General features: G+C 57.0%; 6 protein-coding genes across 6 annotated transcripts in view; 3 read left to right on the plus strand and 3 right to left on the minus strand.

The window, feature by feature from the left end:
• PTSG_10109 (TK protein kinase) overlaps positions 1–875 on the minus strand; it is an 8,387-nt gene extending 7,512 nt beyond the window's left edge. The window contains exons 1-2 of the mRNA XM_004988963.1: positions 454–875; positions 45–131 (exon numbers count right to left, since the gene is read on the minus strand). Of these exons, the coding sequence (XP_004989020.1) occupies positions 45–131; positions 454–763 (397 nt within the window). The 5' untranslated portion in view covers positions 764–875. The remainder of the gene's footprint in view (positions 1–44; positions 132–453) is intronic.
• A 208-nt stretch (positions 876–1,083) lies between these two features.
• On the plus strand, positions 1,084–1,599 carry PTSG_12994 (uncharacterized protein; the record flags this gene model as incomplete). Its single annotated transcript, XM_004988964.1, has 2 exons — positions 1,084–1,218; positions 1,516–1,599. The coding sequence occupies 2 exons, from the start codon at positions 1,084–1,086 to the stop codon at positions 1,597–1,599; spliced, it is 219 nt and encodes a 72-aa protein (XP_004989021.1).
• A 586-nt stretch (positions 1,600–2,185) lies between these two features.
• PTSG_10110 (uncharacterized protein) lies at positions 2,186–11,937 on the minus strand. The gene is made up of 20 exons (XM_004988965.1): positions 11,643–11,937; positions 11,210–11,361; positions 10,948–11,018; positions 9,700–10,625; positions 9,343–9,453; positions 8,739–9,038; positions 8,443–8,541; positions 8,015–8,218; positions 7,707–7,783; positions 7,264–7,426; positions 6,789–6,956; positions 4,785–6,602; positions 4,340–4,543; positions 4,133–4,201; positions 3,887–3,937; positions 3,599–3,664; positions 3,272–3,381; positions 2,983–3,064; positions 2,695–2,788; positions 2,186–2,497 (listed from the first exon to the last, which is right to left on the minus strand). Exons 1-20 carry the CDS (start codon positions 11,754–11,756, stop codon positions 2,412–2,414), a joined length of 4,965 nt encoding a protein of 1,654 aa, XP_004989022.1. The 5' UTR covers positions 11,757–11,937; the 3' UTR covers positions 2,186–2,411.
• A 51-nt stretch (positions 11,938–11,988) lies between these two features.
• Positions 11,989–14,466, plus strand: PTSG_10111 (uncharacterized protein). The gene has a single exon (XM_004988966.1). The coding sequence runs from the start codon at positions 12,003–12,005 to the stop codon at positions 14,268–14,270; it is 2,268 nt and encodes a 755-aa protein (XP_004989023.1). The 5' UTR covers positions 11,989–12,002; the 3' UTR covers positions 14,271–14,466.
• Positions 14,467–14,813: 347 nt separating this feature from the next.
• Positions 14,814–16,884, minus strand: PTSG_10112 (uncharacterized protein; the record flags this gene model as incomplete). Its single annotated transcript, XM_004988967.1, has 1 exon — positions 14,814–16,884. The coding sequence occupies exon 1, from the start codon at positions 16,800–16,802 to the stop codon at positions 14,814–14,816; it is 1,989 nt and encodes a 662-aa protein (XP_004989024.1). The 5' UTR covers positions 16,803–16,884.
• Positions 16,885–16,914: 30 nt separating this feature from the next.
• Positions 16,915–17,592, plus strand: PTSG_12995 (uncharacterized protein; the record flags this gene model as incomplete). Its single annotated transcript, XM_004988968.1, has 2 exons — positions 16,915–17,082; positions 17,476–17,592. The coding sequence occupies exons 1-2, from the start codon at positions 16,963–16,965 to the stop codon at positions 17,590–17,592; spliced, it is 237 nt and encodes a 78-aa protein (XP_004989025.1). The 5' UTR covers positions 16,915–16,962.
• Positions 17,593–17,724: the final 132 nt, after the last annotated feature.

The raw sequence follows: 17,724 nt of genomic DNA on the forward strand, positions 1-17,724 counted from the left end.
TCAAAAGCTTCCGCTGTCCAGCTCAAAACCACGTCGCGCCGAACCTGATGTGTTGTCGAAGAGCTTGCTGCAGACTGGAACGACCTGCTCCGACGGTAACAACCTCCACGGCAGCTCAAGCTCGTGCTCATCTGAGAGGAGACAAGGTGGTTGGGATGAAGGCAGGAGGAGGAGCGTGTTGGGGGTGGTTCAATGAGATCATGTGTGTATGTGTGTGTGCGTGTGTGTGCGTATGTGTGTATGTGTGTGTATGTGTGAGTGTGTGAGAGTGGGTGTGAGAGTGGGTGTTGACAGGGCCTCTCATGTGCACGGGATGCTCAATGTCGCCACCAGCAAGTTGGAGCCATGAACGTGTCGAACGCAAGCTGCGAGTCGCAGTTGTGTTCCATTTTCTTAGCATCATGTCACAACACAACCAAGTGTACACAGAACAGAACACGCGCGCGTGCGCACCGTAGAAGCGGACGAACTGAGCGAGGTACTGCGAGAGCTCGTCAACAGTGTCGGCAGAAAGGTGTTCGCGGATGAGCACGGCGGTACTGTTGAGAAATCCTTCAAACTGGTGTATCTCAAGCAGCCATGTTGCTTGATCCAGGACCGCAACGCTAAGACTGGCACACTCCGCGTGCTGCGAGGATGGCACCGCCGTTGTCTGAAGCACGCCACCCGAAGCGGCCACACCAACCCCACCCAATGCCACGAGCGTGACGAGGAGACGAACAACGACGACCCCTGTCGCCGCTGCCGCCGTGCTCATCCTCATTCGACCAACCCCAACAACCAACCACGGCAGCCAACAAACCAAGCGCGATCACAAGCAAGGGCGTCACAGGAAGGCTGGCAGGACAAGCGTGGTGGGGCGCGGCAAGCGACGGCGGAAATGCACAAAGACAACATCACAAAAAGTAGCAAGAATTTGCGACACGACACACGATGGTGTTGGTTGGTGGTTGAGTCCATTTTCCACACACGCGCGCCCACCCCCACAGATACAAAGACCACGCCATAGAACACGCCACACCACCTTGTTCCTCTCTCTCTCCTGTCAATCTTCCAGTCGGTCAGCCAAACCAACCAACAGCCATGTCTCGCGGACTTGCCAAGCAACAGGCCAAGGAGAAGGCCGCCAAGAAGAACCAGAAGCTGAAGGGCAGCTCCAAGCACGACCACAAGGCCGCGCGCGCCGCTCAGCTCAAGCTCGTCTGCAGCGTGTGCAGGGTGTGTTTTGAAGTTTGTTGTGTTGTGTTGTGTTGTGTTGTGTTGTGTTGTGTTTGTGTCGTGTTTGTGTCGTGTTGTGTTGTGTTTGTGTCGTGTTGTGTTGTGTTTGTGTCGTGTTGTGTTGTGTCGTGTCGTGTTTGTGTTGTGTTTGTGTCGTGTTTGTTGTGTTTGTGTTGTGTTGTGTTGTGTGTACTCGTCGTAGTTGAGCTCACCTTCGACACCGCCGCGCTCTTACCCAATCCTCTGTTTGCTCTCCACACTTTTGTTCTGTCGTTCTTGCTCTCTGTCCTCCGACAGGCACCCATGTCTGACAAGAGCGTGTACAAGTCTCACTTCCAGGCCAAGCACCCCAAGGCACCCACGCCTCCCGAGTTGCAATGAACGCAGGCCTCCCTTACATCAACCGGCACCGACTCTCCGTGAGTGGCATGCACTGGCGCGAGCCGAGCGAAAACCAGGGGGGGGGGGGAGAGGAGAGGGTGTGTGCGCGTGTGTGTGTGTCTGTCTGTCTGTGCGTGTGTGTGTGTGGGGGGGGGGTTACGTACGTGCAGTCTCCACAATTTAACCAGGATTTACGTGCAGTGCGGTGCGGTTGCCAGCTGATTCACTCACTCCCTTGTCCCACGCACTCACTGTTAATTGCTACGCGACAGGCGGGCTCAAGCACAACTCCGCAAGGAAGCACGCAGTCATATGCGGTGGTGATGGTGCTCTCTCGTGTCAGTACCTTTGTCGTGTCGCGTCGTCACTTCCCCCTCTTTCTGGTGTCTGCGTTTTTCATCGCTGACCCCCACCATGCATGCCTGCTATTGTTTCCTTCCTCCCTTTTCTTGTCTCATTTGTTTGAATCGATTTGATTGCCTGACCTTACATGGTGTGTTCAATGTGCTGCGTCGTTGGAAATGTTGTCACATCATATCAACTTACGTCGTGCTCTGCTACGTTGCCACACCCATCAGTTCCGTGTGTTGACTTCTCTTCAATTGCATCACTTGCTTGCTGACGCGATGTGCGCGTGCATGTGCATGTGTATGAGTTGACATGATTACAGAGTTTAGCACACAATCATCGACATGAGTATTCCGTTTGTGGACAGTTGAGCATGTGCACAGCCTTGTAGTTGTGTGTGTGTGTATGTGTATGTGTGTGTGTGAATGTGTGTGTGCGTGCGTGCGCGTGTGTATGCACGGGTGCTACGGGTGAGCGGCGGTGAAGTTAAGGCGGAGGAGCAGGTGTTCGAGTGCAACGTCGTCCAACCGCTTGGCCAGTTTGCGCACCACTGTCATTATGGGAAGGCAACGGGTGGTGATGTGATGTATGTGATGTGATGTGATGTGATGTGGTGAGCACATGGTGGAGAACGAAGGTGAGGAGTGATGAGCGGTGTTGGACACGAACATGGTCGCCCCGGTGCACACACACACACATGCACACACATGCACACACGCACATACACTCGTTTTACATCATTCTTACCTGCCGTGAGGAGCTTTGAGCACCCGCGAAACGAGTCGTAGTGTCGCGCCGTCGCCTTCATCACTGCATCCGACGCCTCGTTGCACCGGGCAAGCTGGAGGTGTGTCATGGTGTCATGGTGTCATGGGGGGTTGGTGTTGGTGAGAACTGAGAGAACATTGCACGACAGGCGACTTATTTTCCCGATAAGCGGGAGGGGGGGGGCAAATTGGAACGGATTCACAACAGCTCCAAATCACCACCGCACCTGCTCATCACCATCATCATCAGCACCATCATCATCATCACCTCGTTCCTGAACTGGAGAGCAACAGCGAGCGCCTTTCGAAACGCCATCAGCACCGGCTTCGCCCGGTCGTGAAGGAACACCCTGTTGTTGTTGCAGCAGCGGTAATGGGCCGTTGGCAGGAGGGAGGGGAGTGTAAGTGAGATGAGGGTGAAGTCGGGCGGGCACACACACACACACACACACACACACACACACACACACACACACACACACACACACACACACACACACACACACACACACACACACACACACACAAACAAACATGCACACTCCGTGTCTACGCACTGCTTCTTCAGGTGGGCGGCGTTTGCGGCGATGGTCTTAATGACGTGCGGGTACGAATGACATTCGCGCGTCAAATCCTCCAGAAACGGCGCCCAGATCACCTGCGTCACCTGTTGAGGAGTGGTTGTGATGATGATGATGATGATGATGATGATGATGATGATGATGATGATGATGATTCATGGTGGTGGTGATGATGATGATGATTCATGGTGGTGGTGGTGATGATGATGATGATGATGATGATGATGATGGTGGTGGTGGTGATGACACTTGTAGTGATGTGGCGAGGTGGTATTCGTCCAACTCAAGATTGTTTTCTGTCACCTGATGGAGGAGATACGAGTGGAAAGCGCTGAAGAAGTGGTGTATGTCGTGACGACGCTGCTCCAGCTGTGGCACGGCGATGACAATGAAGATGGCGATGGTGGTGGGGTTGGTGCGGGTTGGTGCGGGTGGGGGTTGCATGAGTGTGGTGTTATGAACGATCGGCGAAGCTCGGGAGTTACATCACTGCGCCATCAATGCAGCGAGCAAGAGTGCGCATAACTCATGTCACAAGCACAAACCAACAATATCATCATCTCCTCAACCAACTGCATGCATCGCACCAACCACTCTGAGATTCCGCAGTTCAGACTTGAGCTTCGTGCGGCGCCAGAGAACCTGACGTGTATTGACCAATACAGAACGCGGTGGTGGTGATGGTGGTGATGGTGGTGATGATGATGGTGGTGGTGGTGGCGAGAGCAGGGTTAACGAACCACGCCGTTTGCACGCGATGCTCTGATAACAGGTGCACACACGCACGCCACCCCATACACGCACACCACGACTACCTGAAAAGCATCAACAGCTCACCTTCATGTCCAGCCATAACGACTCCAGCAGCGCTTTGACGCACGACACCTCCAACAGAAACGCCCCAACCTGTAAACACACACACGCACACATGGGGGTGAGAAAACACGCCAGCCTTGCCGACAATAAGTATCACACACACACACACACACACACACACACACACACACACACACACACACACACACACACACACACGAGCCGAACCTGGTGGTATGTGTCCATGATGTGTGGTGGGAGGAACACGTCCGTAGGCCACTGCACATCAAAGCACACGTGCACATCCACAACAACAAACGCATCGCCACCACTGCCACCGGCGCTGCTGCTGCTGGCGTGGTGGTGGTGGTGGTGGTGGATGATGCGTGATGGCCGCAGCACAAGCCGATCTGCAAAGGGAAGCGCATTGCGCTGAGGGGAGAGGGGAAGCGGATGGGTGTGAGTATTGTTTTGTTGACGTGTGTGTGGGTGCGAGCGAGCGTTGTGCCAGGCATATGCAAGGTAGATGACATGACTGGTGTTGAGGGCGAATGCTGATTCACACAAGTGCTGGTACTTGTGAACAAACACATGAAGAACACAACACGCAATCAAGACACAACACGCAATCAACGCACGTCACACACACACATACACACACACACAAGCACACCTCGGAGACACCGTCCATGAGCGCGCGGTTCATGACTTCAACGGCGGCGACAGCAGACCTCCGCCCACCGCCGTACGCGCGTGTCAGCTGCGCCACCAGGCTCCGGCTAAACCCGCCGTGTCCAAGGAGTACGCACTTTCCCAATGTGGAAAGCTGGTCAAAGAGACGCAGCTCACGCACGAGGTACTGATGCGCGCACGTGGCCACGAGCCGGGCGTGCGCCGCCAGCGGTGCAATCACACACGTGTCAAACGCGTGGCCGTTGAACACCGCCTCATGCTCGCCGCTATCACCAGTGCCCATACCGATGCGCAGAGCATCAGCATTGGCCTCACGTGTGCTTGATGATGACGACGCTGATGATGATGGCGTGAGTGTGCCCTGAATGTTCGTGCTGCTGTCGCCTGCCGTGTTCTCGGTGCCACCAACGCCGATGCTGCTGCTGTCTCGCTCTTGCTCTGCAGTTGCTGTTGGCATTGGTGTTGGTGTTGGCAGGGTGGATGCAGGGTCCGTCTGCACCTTGGCAGTGAATGCCTCAAACCCCATTTGAAACGCGTCCACCACCGCCGCCTCGTCATCAATAACGTCGTCGTCTCCGGGTCCATAGTCGTCTTTCTCATCTGCAAAGTTGTGCTGCTCCACCTGCAGCGCCTCCTCCTCTTCCTCCTCTGCTTCAGGCCCGTGGTGAGTGCTGCTGGTACGGGCGTACAGGTCATCGCCGTTGGCAATGCCATCACGATCATCAGTACCACCATCATTCTCATCACAATCACCAACATCTTCTCCGCTCACAGTTGCAGTCACACTGTGTTCAGTTGAGCGAGCAAGGTCACTGACATGCATGCCATCCTGCTGCTGCTGTTCCTGCTGCTGTGGCTGTTGTTGTTGTTGTTGTTGTTGTTGTTGTTGTTGTTGTTGTTGTTGTTGTTGTTGTTGTTGTTGATGTTGTTGTTGTGGCTGTTGCTGTCGTTGTTGTTGTGGCTCGTTCACAGCATCCCCAGTGCCAGCACCAGCAACACCCCCAACATCACCCTGTCCGCCTCCGCTGTGGTTTTGCACGTGACGCACACGACCAACCACGACACCATCGCCAACACCACGACCACCACCATTGGCGTGGAGGTGTGTGACGTGCCGTGTTCGCTCGCCATGAGTGTCGTCATCGCCACGCATGGCGCGCGTGTGGTGGACGTGGTTTCCAGCGGACATGTGATCAGCGCTGCTGTCATCGAAGGTGCTGTCGCTTCGAGCACCACGAGCACTGCCATCAACTTCACCCTCCGTCTCCTCCAATGCTTCCTGTGCAATGACCACACGATCACCACCACCACCACCACCACCATCATCATCATCATCATCATCATCATCATCATCATTGGCACCATCATCATTGGCACCACCACCACCACCACTGCCAGCGCCATCTAGCGTGTCAAGTCTGGCGAGGATGGGTGCAGCGCCTGCTGTGTTGCGCCGCCACCGCCGCCGCGCACTCATTGGCCGACGAGAGGCTGAAGATGCGACCTGCGCTGCTGGTGATGACGGCTCAATCTCCCGTTGCCGCTGTTGCATGGGCGAGAGTGACTGTGCCTGTGTCGTTGCGGCTGCTGTTGGCGGTGCTGGTGCTGGTGCTGGTGACGATGGTGCTGATGGCGCGACTTGGAGATGCGGGTGCACCACATCTGCACCATCCCGTCGCCCACCGCCGCCACCACCATCATCACTATGAATGGCTGCGTGCCAGTCGACGTCGTGTGCGAGGGCCGTCCGCAGCGCTTCCCGCCGCTCAATTCGCCGGTTGCGCCACTCGAGCCGACGCTGCAGTCACCACGACACGCAATGGGGTGCGATGTGATGGGACATGGGAACGTGGGGAGTGTGTTGCGTGTGTGTTGCGTGTGTGTGAGTGTGCGTGTGTGTTTGTGTGCGTGAGTCTGCGCGGGTCGGTACACATCAACACGCAGAGACGCCGAACACATTCACAGTCACATTTCAAACACACACCTTCTGTTTGTTGAGGTTGGCTGTGAGCTGTGCGTACTTGCGCCTGAGCTGCATCTCTGCCTCGGCCACGCGTTGCGCGCGCTCGTCGCGTATCCGCTGCTGCTGCTCTTCCTCCTCCATCGCAGTGGTGGCGGCGGCCGCCACTGCATCGGCATGTACGGCACGGTCCTGATGGCATGATGGAGGGATGGAAGATGTGGATGGACAGGGGTGATGGTTGTTGTTGTTGTTGTTGTTGTTGTTGTTGTTGTTGTTGTTGTTGTTGGTGTTGTTGGTGTTGTTGGTGTGTCGCAGAAGTTAATGGGAAAGATGATGTGACCAGCATCAGCTCATTTTGAGGGACACGTCCAATACAATCGAACACTCATGCACGCGCACACTCGCACACGCGCTAGCCACGAAACCAAACATGTAATCACAATGATACGCCCTCTTTCCCCGTTCTCCTGCAACTACACAAACACGGTAGCATTACCTCCAGCTGCTGTCTCCAGAGCCGCTGTTTGCGCTCGCGTCGCTCCTCCTCTGCAGCGCGCGCTGCGTCGTCTGCCGCCTGCACCTGTTGTCGCATCACCCGCGCACGTGCAAGCAGCACAAGGGTTCGCTGCTTCTCTTGCTCAAGCAGTGCCTGGGCACGCCTGATGGTGGTGTATGTGTGTGTGTGTATGTGTGTGTGTGGTATGTGTGTGTGTGGCATGTGTGTGTGTGTGTGGTATGTGTGTATTTGTGTGGTATGTGTGTGTGTGTGTGGCATGTGTGTGTGGTATGTGTGTGTGTGGCATGTGTATGCGTATGTGTGTACATGTGTGTGTGTGTATTTAGCGCTGTGTGAGCAAAGAGGGCGCTTTCAATCGGCTACCGCCTTCACAAAGCACAGCACCATCTCACCCCTCCTCCCAACATGGCAGGTCGTGCCACCTTGCGGTATCAGCCTGCAGCGCATCTGCCAGCCGCTGCCTCAGATTCGCTTGCTCCGACACAAGCCGGCGCAGGTTCTAGCGATGGTGGTGGTGGGCATGGTCATTGGCGGTGGTGATGGATGGTGATGCAGCAGCTTACGTGACGAGGGTGGTTGCTGGTGGCTGTGAAGCAAGTAGCTGCAACCCGCAGAACAGGACAGGACGTCGGGCAACAGAGCAACCATCAACAATCAGCCACCAGCCACAACCACGCCATCGTACCCCTTCCCCCTCCCTTCCGACCCTACCACCTCCGCTTTGGCTGACCGTGTGGTGCGAGGTGAAGACAACGGTGGGCGGGGCGGCGCTGAAACGCGAGAGGAAGAAGTGCGGGGAACACGTGCGCAGCAGCACCAGCGTGCGAGCGGAGCCAACAGCATCCGTGATCACGTCGCCGAAGATGGCGCGTGTGGATGAAGTGTTGCCGAAGCCAACCGCGTCCCAGAACGACTCGTTTCGCTCCAGCAGTAGCTGGTTGGGGGGTGAGGTGGGATTGGGGGTTTTGTGTGTGTGTGTGTGTGTGTGTGTGTGTGTGTGTGTGTGTGTGTGTGTGTGTGTGTGTGTGTGTGTGTGTGTGTGTGTGGGACGGTGAATGTGCATCCCAACAGCCATTCTCTCACAACCACCAACACCAACAACACCACCGCGCCATGCCATCGCCACCACATGACCCGTAACCCGCTCGTGCCACCGACCTCTTGATCCACAGTGATGCCAAGCTGCCGCAGGCTGCGCGTGTATGTCCCCGTGTATGCAAACATGCACAGCGGCGCCAGCAGCGAGTTCAGGCTCCTCTATCGTCGCACACACGCACGCACGCACGTACATGAGCACATCTGCGTGAGTACAAGCACAGTCGTGAACAACCACACCCTTTACACGCACGCACACACGCACATTCACATCGATATTGCATTGCTGTGCACTCAATGAATTTCAACACCATCGCTTGACAAGGCACGGAGCGAGCAAGTGCAGCACCATCGCGCACCTGGTACAACGCTGATGCAATCATGCGGAGGTCGGGGCGGCTTGCCTGCAGGCACTGTTCCCTCAGCATCACCAGCGAGCGCTGTACACTGCGCATGCCCATGTGCGCGTACGGTGATGTGGCGTGGAGGTGACCCTCATGCAGGGCAGCGCACAGCGGCAGGTGCGTGACGACGCGTGCCAGGAAGGCGAGCTGCTGGTGTGTTCGCCGCAGCCGGAAGCGGAACGCAAGCAGGCGTGACGATGTCGATGATGATGAAGATGATGACGATGATGATGAGGCCTGAAGAGCAGTGTGCACCTGTTTGTTTGGACACAATGAGAGGGTGAGCGTGTGTGTGTGTGTGTGTGTGTGTGTGTGTGTGTGTGTGTGTGTGTGTGTGTGTGTGTGTGTGTGTGTGTGTGTGTGTGTGTGTGTGTGTGTGTGAGTGGTTGTTTGTGTGGGGAGGGTCTCGCCCATATGCGCGACACTGTGCCCGCACAACATTGTGGGTGAGGACGAAATGCAACACTTGTCGTTCTTCGAGCACAAACACACATCACATCACCACCAGCACCACCAGCACCAGCACCAGCACCAGCACCACCACAAATGCGCCACCGACCGCGTGTGCGTGGTACTGCAGGAATACGGCAACAACATCGGCTACGACAGCGACGACAGACGGCGGGTGGGGGTGGGACCTGGCCAGCGCTCGTGCCGCATCCACAACCGCCTGGTGGTGTGTGCCCAGCATCATGATGATGTGAGTTGCAGGAACAGCGGATAAGAGAGAGGGGAAGGGAGGGGTGTTGGGGAGGGTGTGGGTGTCAATCGTCTGTTTTGTTCCTCAGGTATGTCACACATGCACAAGAGACGCAACCAACTACCTCACAAACAAACAAACAAACAAACAAACAAACAAAACAAACAAACAAACAAAACAAACAAACAAACAAAACAAGCAAAACCAGACAGTCACCTGCAGCTCGTGCACGTGTCTGGCGGGGAGAACGAAAGCGCGGAGGAGCGAGGGCGAGAGGGTGGGCCGCCACCGCACGCGCTGTGAAACTCGCAGGAACCCCGTGCTTGCGTCACGCGTAAACGTCGAGGATGCAACGTCGACCAACGCGTGCGCAACATCAAGCAGCACCGCGTCCAACTGACCACCGCCGCCGCCGCCGCCACCACCAGCAGCAGCAGCGCTCTGCTGCTGTCTTGCTCGCAAACTTCGCACGGCATCAGCAGCTGTTGGGGCTGCAGCACGTGGTGGTGGTGATGAGAGGGATGGTGATACAGACAGTGGTGGCGATGATAGCGATGAGAACAGCTGCTGCTCCTGCTGCTGGTGATGCTCACTGATCACGGGCACATCTTGTGACAGCAGCAGCGGAAACAAGCCACTGCCAGCACCGGCATCGTTGCTCATGGGCCCACCACCAACACGTTCCTCATTGCTGTTGAACCCAAAGAGACGGCTGTGCATAGCTGGTGGTTCATCAAACAGCCACCCGCCCAACCCGCACTGCTGCTGCTGCTGCTGCTGCTGCTGCTGTTGCTGTTGCTGATGAGTGATTGAGCCCACATTGCTTGGCTCCGCTTCTAGAGACAGCGACATCCCATGGGTACCACCGCCGTGAGCAGTGTCGCGTGGGTGTGTGAGGAGAAAGCCTGGCTCAATCAAGTGTGGCGATGTGATGTTCGCTGGGTCAAAGCCAAGCAGGCCCTGCGATCGCGGGTGGAAGGTGGGCTGGTGCAACAATTCTGGCGCATCCAATATGGGGAGAGGTGGCAGATGCACCCCGCTGTCGTTCGCATCGACAGTGTGGTGCTGTGGTGGTGTTTGGAGACGCGCCAACAGCAGCAGCACCGGCTGCAATGCATCTGGCACCACGCGCTCCACAACATCTGTCGTGCGTTGGTGGTGAGGGGGCGTGGGAATGGTTAGTTGACAAAGTATGCGTCCTTTCTCAGGTTATTCCCGTGTGAGCTGAGGATTTTGTTGGACGCGGTGTCTCTTGTGCAAAGCGAGTGACCCAAATCCTTGTGTGACGCACGCATAGGGGTCACACACACACACACACACACACACACACACACACACACACACACACACACACATACACACGCAGTCACACACACACACACACACACACACACACACACACATCCGCCCAACACAAAGCAACCACGACTACATTCCCTCCCCCCCCCCCACACACGCACACACCTCTGTGTTGGTCAAGCCAGGCAGCGAGCTGTTGTTGCTGGTCCCTGTAAGCGTCGTCATCGGCGTTGGCCCTGTGCAAGTCAATTCGCATGCCGTTCAGTTTTGATGGCAGAGTGCCACGTGTGAGGGGAATGGCATGCAAATGCGCATAGGCGTGTGCACGCGTGTACATGCATGTACATGTGTGATCATGACACCCACAAAGAAAGATGTTACAAGACGGGCAGCGCACGTCAAATACGGCCGCAAGTCAGTCACATACAAGGCCGCTGCCAGGGCGGTGCCGGTGAGCATGGCCTCGCCAAATCGAGGGCCCCACGTCTCCTGCACATCGTCAAGGGTTGCAGTGTGGGTTGGATCCAGGAGCTGTTCGTACACATGTGCTCGTGCCTGTCGCTTCGCCCGAACGTCATCCTGATGGAAAATAAACGCAGTGCACACATAGGAAAAGGAGGAAGAGGGTGAGGGGTGCTTGTGACGCTGGTGAAGCGGGAGAGGCTGCCACACACCCACAGCTCTCGCAAAACGCAGGGACACAACAGAAGCATATAATGAGGAACCACAACAGAGAAACACACACGCTCACGCACGCACATACACTTGCACATACACACACACACAGCCGCACGCACACACACACACACACTTGCACACACACACACACAGAGCCGCACGACATGCACACATTCACGCACCTTGAAGGAGCCAATGTGGTGCGCATCAACCAGTGCCGTCACGAGGCCAAAACAGCCGTCGCTCTCTGACCCGCTGATGCTCTCTGCTGGCGGCACAACAGCGCTCATTGCCATTGTTGCCGCGTCGCCCCGCCAGGGACACGGGTGGATAAAGGGATGGATGCGTGTCTCGCTGGCACCAATAAACAACCCAGAAGCACTCAAGCAAGCAAGCAAACAAGCAAGAAGCGAGCAGCGGCCAGTTGTTGTGTTTGTTGTGCTGTGTTGTTGTGTTGCCTTCCTTCTTCACTCGCGGGGTTTGTAACGGATAATGGCGATTCGCAAAAGATTTTCGCCTTTTTTCCAAGCCTCACCCTGTGTATGAAGATGAGCACGGATGGTGGTGGTGTGAGTGGTGGTGGCGGTGGTGTTGTAGGCCCCGCTGTCATCCCATCGACTGCTACGTTGTCGAGTGCTGGTTCGTCGAGCGCTGTGCCCACGTCGACGACCACGACGACGAGGTCGTCTTCAATGGCTGGCGTTCCCGCGTTCAGTCGAAGACAGCTGCCCAAGGAGTGGCGCAAGGTGAGGAGCAAGACAGATGGCCGTGTGTTTTTCGTCAACACGGTGACGCGCAAGACGACATGGTTTGACCCGCGCAAGAAGGTCATGCCCGATGATGTGCTGCCTGACGGGTGGGAGCAGGCGTTTGATCGCAACGGCCACATCTACTTTATCGACCACCGCAACAAGTTGACGCAACGCAACCCGCCCGAGGATCTTCCCGCCACGTGGCAACAGCGGCTGCAGCGAGCCAGAGACGCGCGCGCCGCCATGTCGGAGCACCCAGAGCTCCAGCACACCAGCCACGACCGCGAACGCAACCACAGCCACGACCGCGAACGCAACCACAGCTGCAATCACGATCATTCACACACCACAGAAACCAGCAACACCAACAGCGACAGCGGCAGCGGCAGCGGTGGCAGCAAGAACATCAGCCACAACGCCAGCAACACGCACAACACCGGCAGAGCGCCAACAAAAGGGCACGAAAGCCGACGCCAACAGGAGCTGCAACTGGAAAGGCGTGATGACCGCGAAAAGGCCAAGCACGCGCACCAGCCCACCGGTTCCTTGCCCAATAGTGACACCTTGTATGAGTACAGGTCGCCGCCCCAGCACCAGGATCATGAGCCGCACCATCACAAGCATCGGTCTCGCAAACACGAGCTGGAGCGACATGGGAAGAAGAGCCTCGCGCGAGGAACCGAGGCGAGAGGATCCCCGCCCCACCGGAAGCATCAGCAGCGACTACGTGGCGGTGTGCCTGCGTCGCCAACCACACTGCGCAAGCACTGGACTGCACCCCTCTCCCCATCAACGCACCCTCGCCACGCGGTACTTCAACCCGCAGCCCCACCAGCGTCGAACCCACAACGCCGGCACCGCAGTCACCGGCATCACCGCACAAAGGGGCGGCAACGCACTTCTGCACGTGGTGATAGCGCTGATCGTGGTGTTGACATTGCCAATATCGATGGCCGCGATCAGGACCGGGATGTGTTTGGCACCACCCCACCGCCCTCACCCATTGCGATGCTCCGCAGCAGCAGCAGCAGCGCCGGCGAGCTGGCCACCACGGCGACGCGTGCGGCCGAGTGGCGCGAACACCAGCGGCTGCAGCACTTGCAGCGGCAGCGGCAGAGGCGGCGCCAGCAGCAGCGCAGCCACTACACGCCAGACGATCGCCACCACGTGCTTGCAAGCAGGTGCCCGGCTGACGGAAGCGCACCCCGTGCACACGTTGCAGCGCACCACAACCAGCCACCACAACACCACCAAACACAGCAGCAGCAGCAGCAACAAGTAGTAACAACGCCTGTCAAGCGCGGGCAGGAGGGCTTGCTGCCGTTGCCCGCAGGCAGTCCCCAGCGAAGGCACAGCTCAACCTCCCTGCTCTCCTGGGACTCGCTCACCTCGCTCGTGTCCACAGTCTCGCGCACCCTGTCAACAGCCTCCACAACAGCATCCCTCAACTCGTCTGTACGCGCCATATTCGGGGGTGGCGATGGCGGCGGTGGTGATGAATATAATGACGATGGTGTTGGTGGTGGCGATGATGGTGATGATGGTGGTGATGGTGATGGTGATGATGGTGATGTAGAGACAGGCGGGAGCCGAGAGAGACATCTGCGATGGCGTGGTGTGACGGCTGCGACGGAGGGCGGAGAAGGGGAAGACGTGTCCGGCGATGATTCTGATGGAGGTGAGGATGGCAATTGCAGCTTCGACGGCTGCGCACGCCTGGGCGGTGTGTGTCGACGCTGTGGTGCTGCGGTGGCCAGAAGAGGCGCGTGTCGTGCATGTGGCGGTGACACCGGTGGTGGTGGCGGTCATGGTGGGGGATGTGTCGTTGACACAATGAATGGAGAGCGCACGAAGCAGCAGCAGCAGCAGCGGCGGCGGCGGCGGCGGCACGGTGTGAATGTGATTGAAGGGACCGTGATACGCGGGGTGGCGTTCATGTTTGGCGATGGTAGCAGTGATCGGAGTGCTGACAATAGTGGTGATGGTGATGGTGATGGTGATGGCGATGGTGATGGTGGGGAGGTGCTGCGGTTTCAGTCGGGGCGCGGCGGTAGTTGAGTGCTTGAGTCGTTTATCCGTTGATTCGTTGTTCCGTTGATGGTCAGAGGATAGGGGCGCTCGTTGTGCCGGCTGGGCTTTGGATGATATAAGAATGGGTATTTATTGCTTGAGTGGTTGGCGTTGAGCATGGCTTGAGGGTCATTTCGGTGCTTGGCAGTGTCGTTGCATGTGTGCGATTAAAAAAAAAACTCGTTCACATGATCAACCGTCAAGGCTTGCCTGCAAGCAAGCGAGCGACGGTGACAGTCCCAGGGGGGGGGGAGCGAAACGTCATTTACTTTCAGGAGAAGTTGTCATCAAAAACCCAGAATGTCGAAAACCAACACGCTCTCCTGCCACTGTGCCAAAAAAAGCACCGGGTCAGGCGGCATATCAGCTGTCGCATTCTGACTGAGGCACACACACACACACACACACACACACACACACACACACACACACACACACACACACACACACACACACAAGGTGAGATAGGCATTGGCACGACACCAAAACAGCATCGTGCACATGTGATCCCTCTTTCTATCGCCTTGACTGTCATCTCGGACTGTCCGAACCACGACCGCGACCACAACCACTACCGTTACCGTCGTTGTCATCGCCACTGCTGCCAATAGCGCGGTTGGAACCACCAACACCACCTCGACCACCACCACCACCACCAGCATCGCCACCACCAGCATCGCCACCACCAGCATCGCCACGTGGTGCTTGAAACTCGGACGGCAAGTCGCGTGCGAGGACGAGGTGGCGTTGCCTGGGCAGCCACTCGATCCAGTGCACGCAGAACGACACAAGCTCGCCCGTGTCCTTGTTGACGCGTACGCTCAGAAGCTGTCCGATGGTGTGGTCGCGCTGCTGCACTGCTGCCGGTAAGGGAAAGCCATTGAAGTCCCCGAGGCTGTACGCAACCAGCTTGTGGTTTTGTTGTTGTTGTTGTTGTTGTTGTTGTTGTTGTTGTTGTTGTTGTTGTTGTTGTTGTTGTTGTTGTTGTTGTTGTTGTTGTTGTTGTTGTTGTTGTTGTTGTTGTTGTTGTTGTTGTTGTTGTTGTTGTTGTTGTTGTTTGGGACGTTCGTGCTGATGCTGGTGTGAGTCTCTGACGGTTCCATGCTGTATGTTGCCTTGCGTGTCACGCTGGCTCACAGTGCTGCTGGCTTCATCGCAGTCTTCTTCAGCTTGCTGCTGCGCATCCCTTCGCCTCCACCTCTTCCACAAGTCCCTAAAAGGTCGTCGCTGGCTCCTGCTGGGCATTGCAGCTCTCCCTTGCTGCTGCACACCATTACTCGTCACCTGATGGCAAGCTGTCACCCCCACCCCGTCCGTGACCCACCCCTTTTTCAGCTCTGCTGCTGTGAGCGCCCTCCACCTCCCACCAACACCACCACCGCCACCACCACCGCCACTGTCAACATCACCGTCAACATCAACACCACCACCACTGTCACCACCACCACGATTACGGCCACTGCTGCTGCCATTTCCACGTCCTGGTGGTTGCTCGTGCAGCAGAGGATCTGCCTCACTGTGCATGGTCCTGTGCGCACGAGCACTACGCGTGTGTGAGCGCCTGCCTTCTATGCCTTCATTGTCTTTGGCCGGTGTGTTGTTGTCGGCCGGCACATACAGCAGCACCTGCTGCGCCGTGTGGCTGTGTGCACCAACCAGCATGTCCATCCCTGCGTGAAGGCACGCCTGTGCGGTTGCCTGCGTGTCGGGTGCCGGGTAGAAGTTGAACTCAATGTCCCAGTGCGGCATGCCAACGAGCGTGTGCAGCCCGCGCTCCTGCTTTAACCGGTGCCAGTCGCGCTGTTGCTGCTGCTGCTGCTGTTGCTGCTGCTGCATCTGCTGGATATCCGCGTCTGTGGTGACGGCCTCGGTGTTGCCTGCGATGTTGAGCCAGTGTGTCCACGCCACGACGCCAACCCCCGGTGCCACGGTAACGATTTGCGGCGAGGCCCCGCTGCCAATTGGCGTTGCCCCCAGCTCTCGCAGGATTTCCAGCGTGCTCCTGTGGCCGGCGTCACCCCAGTCAAAGGCATGATTGTTGGCCAGGGACAGAAACAAGCGCGACGGCTGGACGCGTAGAGCCGCTAGCCAGGCGCGCAGGTGTGACTTTGTGAGCGAGTGGAAGACATATGCCGTAAAGTGCTGGAGGATCTTGCGCCGTTTCACGACAGGGGTCTCCAGGTTCCCCAGCACGGCGTCTGCACTGCTCATCAGCGCCACAATCTCTGGGTCGATGTGGCGCGGTGCCTTGCCCATGGGCATAAAGTCCCCAAAGAACACGAGATGCAAGCAGCCGTTGGATTCCTCAGCGTCCACGTCGCTCCCAGCACTGACGCCACTGTCATCGACAGGTTGGTCGTCGTCGTTGTCGTCGTCTGTTGCTTGGTGTTGGCGTGTGTGGCTGGCTCTGCGACGCGCATGCCACACAGGCGGCTGTGGGAGGTCCTGTGCATGGCGTGAGGAAGGCACAAAGTACCGCACAGGCCAGCGAGGGCCGTACCACCACGGAAACCCAGACATGCAGCGCAGGCGACGCTGTGTGTGGATGTGTGGTGCGTGGATGTGGAAGGTGTGCGGTGTTGCGATAGTCGATGCTGGCGTTGTCCTCTGTTAACTGAATTCAGTTGTGAGGGCTGAATTCAGTTTCCAAACAAGCACAAAAAGGCACAACAAAGCGACAATGAGCGGAAGACGAGGCGGTGGTGGTGGTAGTGGACGGCACCACGACTATGCAGGTCGCGTGAGGCAAGAGATCAACAGCGTCTACAACGTCTACTGTCGCATGTTCAGCGCTGTCAAGGTGTGTGTGTGTGTGTGTGGAGGGAGGGAGGGTTGTTGTTGTTGTTGGTTGGTTGTGTTTGCCACTGTTGTTTTGAAAGTCAAGTCGCACGGTTACCGCAAACACACACTCACTCACTCACACACACACACTCACTCACTCACTCACTCACAAACACACACACACACACACTCACTCACTCACTCACTCACTCACAAACACACACACACTCACTCACTCACTCACTCACTCACTCACTCACTCACTCACTCACTCACTCACACACACTCACTCACGCACACACACGCACTCACTCACGCACACTCACACACTCACTCACTCACTCACTCACTCACTCACTCACACACACACACACACACACAAACGCGCGCACACACACATGCACACTGACAGCAACAACAAACAGCGGGTCGGCTGCACGCAGACGCGGAGAGCCAGATTGAAGGATTTCGCTTGGATCTCGCCGTTGCCACGCTGGTTCGTCGGCTCTGCTCTTCAATGGCGGCTTGACGGTGTCGTTGTGATTGTGTGTCCTTGAAGAACACCCTCGTTTATCGCTTGCGATACCCTTGTAACAATGCCACCGTATTTCTCCTCTCACACTCTTTATTATCATCATCGATATCGTCGTCGCTCTCATGA

The sequence above is a fragment of the Salpingoeca rosetta genome (assembly GCF_000188695.1).
Source record: "Salpingoeca rosetta unplaced genomic scaffold supercont1.32, whole genome shotgun sequence".
In the NCBI taxonomy this organism is placed as follows: Eukaryota; class Choanoflagellata; order Craspedida; family Salpingoecidae; genus Salpingoeca; species Salpingoeca rosetta.

Excerpts from the sequence above, each read along its gene's own strand:
- PTSG_10111 (XM_004988966.1), top strand. The coding sequence starts at position 12,003 with ATGAAGATGAGCACGGATGGTGGTGGTGTGAGTGGTGGTGGCGGTGGT.
- PTSG_10110 (XM_004988965.1), bottom strand. The coding sequence starts at position 11,756 with ATGGCAATGAGCGCTGTTGTGCCGCCAGCAGAGAGCATCAGCGGGTCA. Across the intron at positions 9,454-9,699 it reads GACACGTGCACGAGCTGCAG|GCGGTTGTGGATGCGGCACG; the intron begins GTGACTGTCTGG and ends ACACACCACCAG. Across the intron at positions 7,427-7,706 it reads CTGCAGGCTGATACCGCAAG|GCGTGCCCAGGCACTGCTTG; the intron begins GTGGCACGACCT and ends CACCACCATCAG.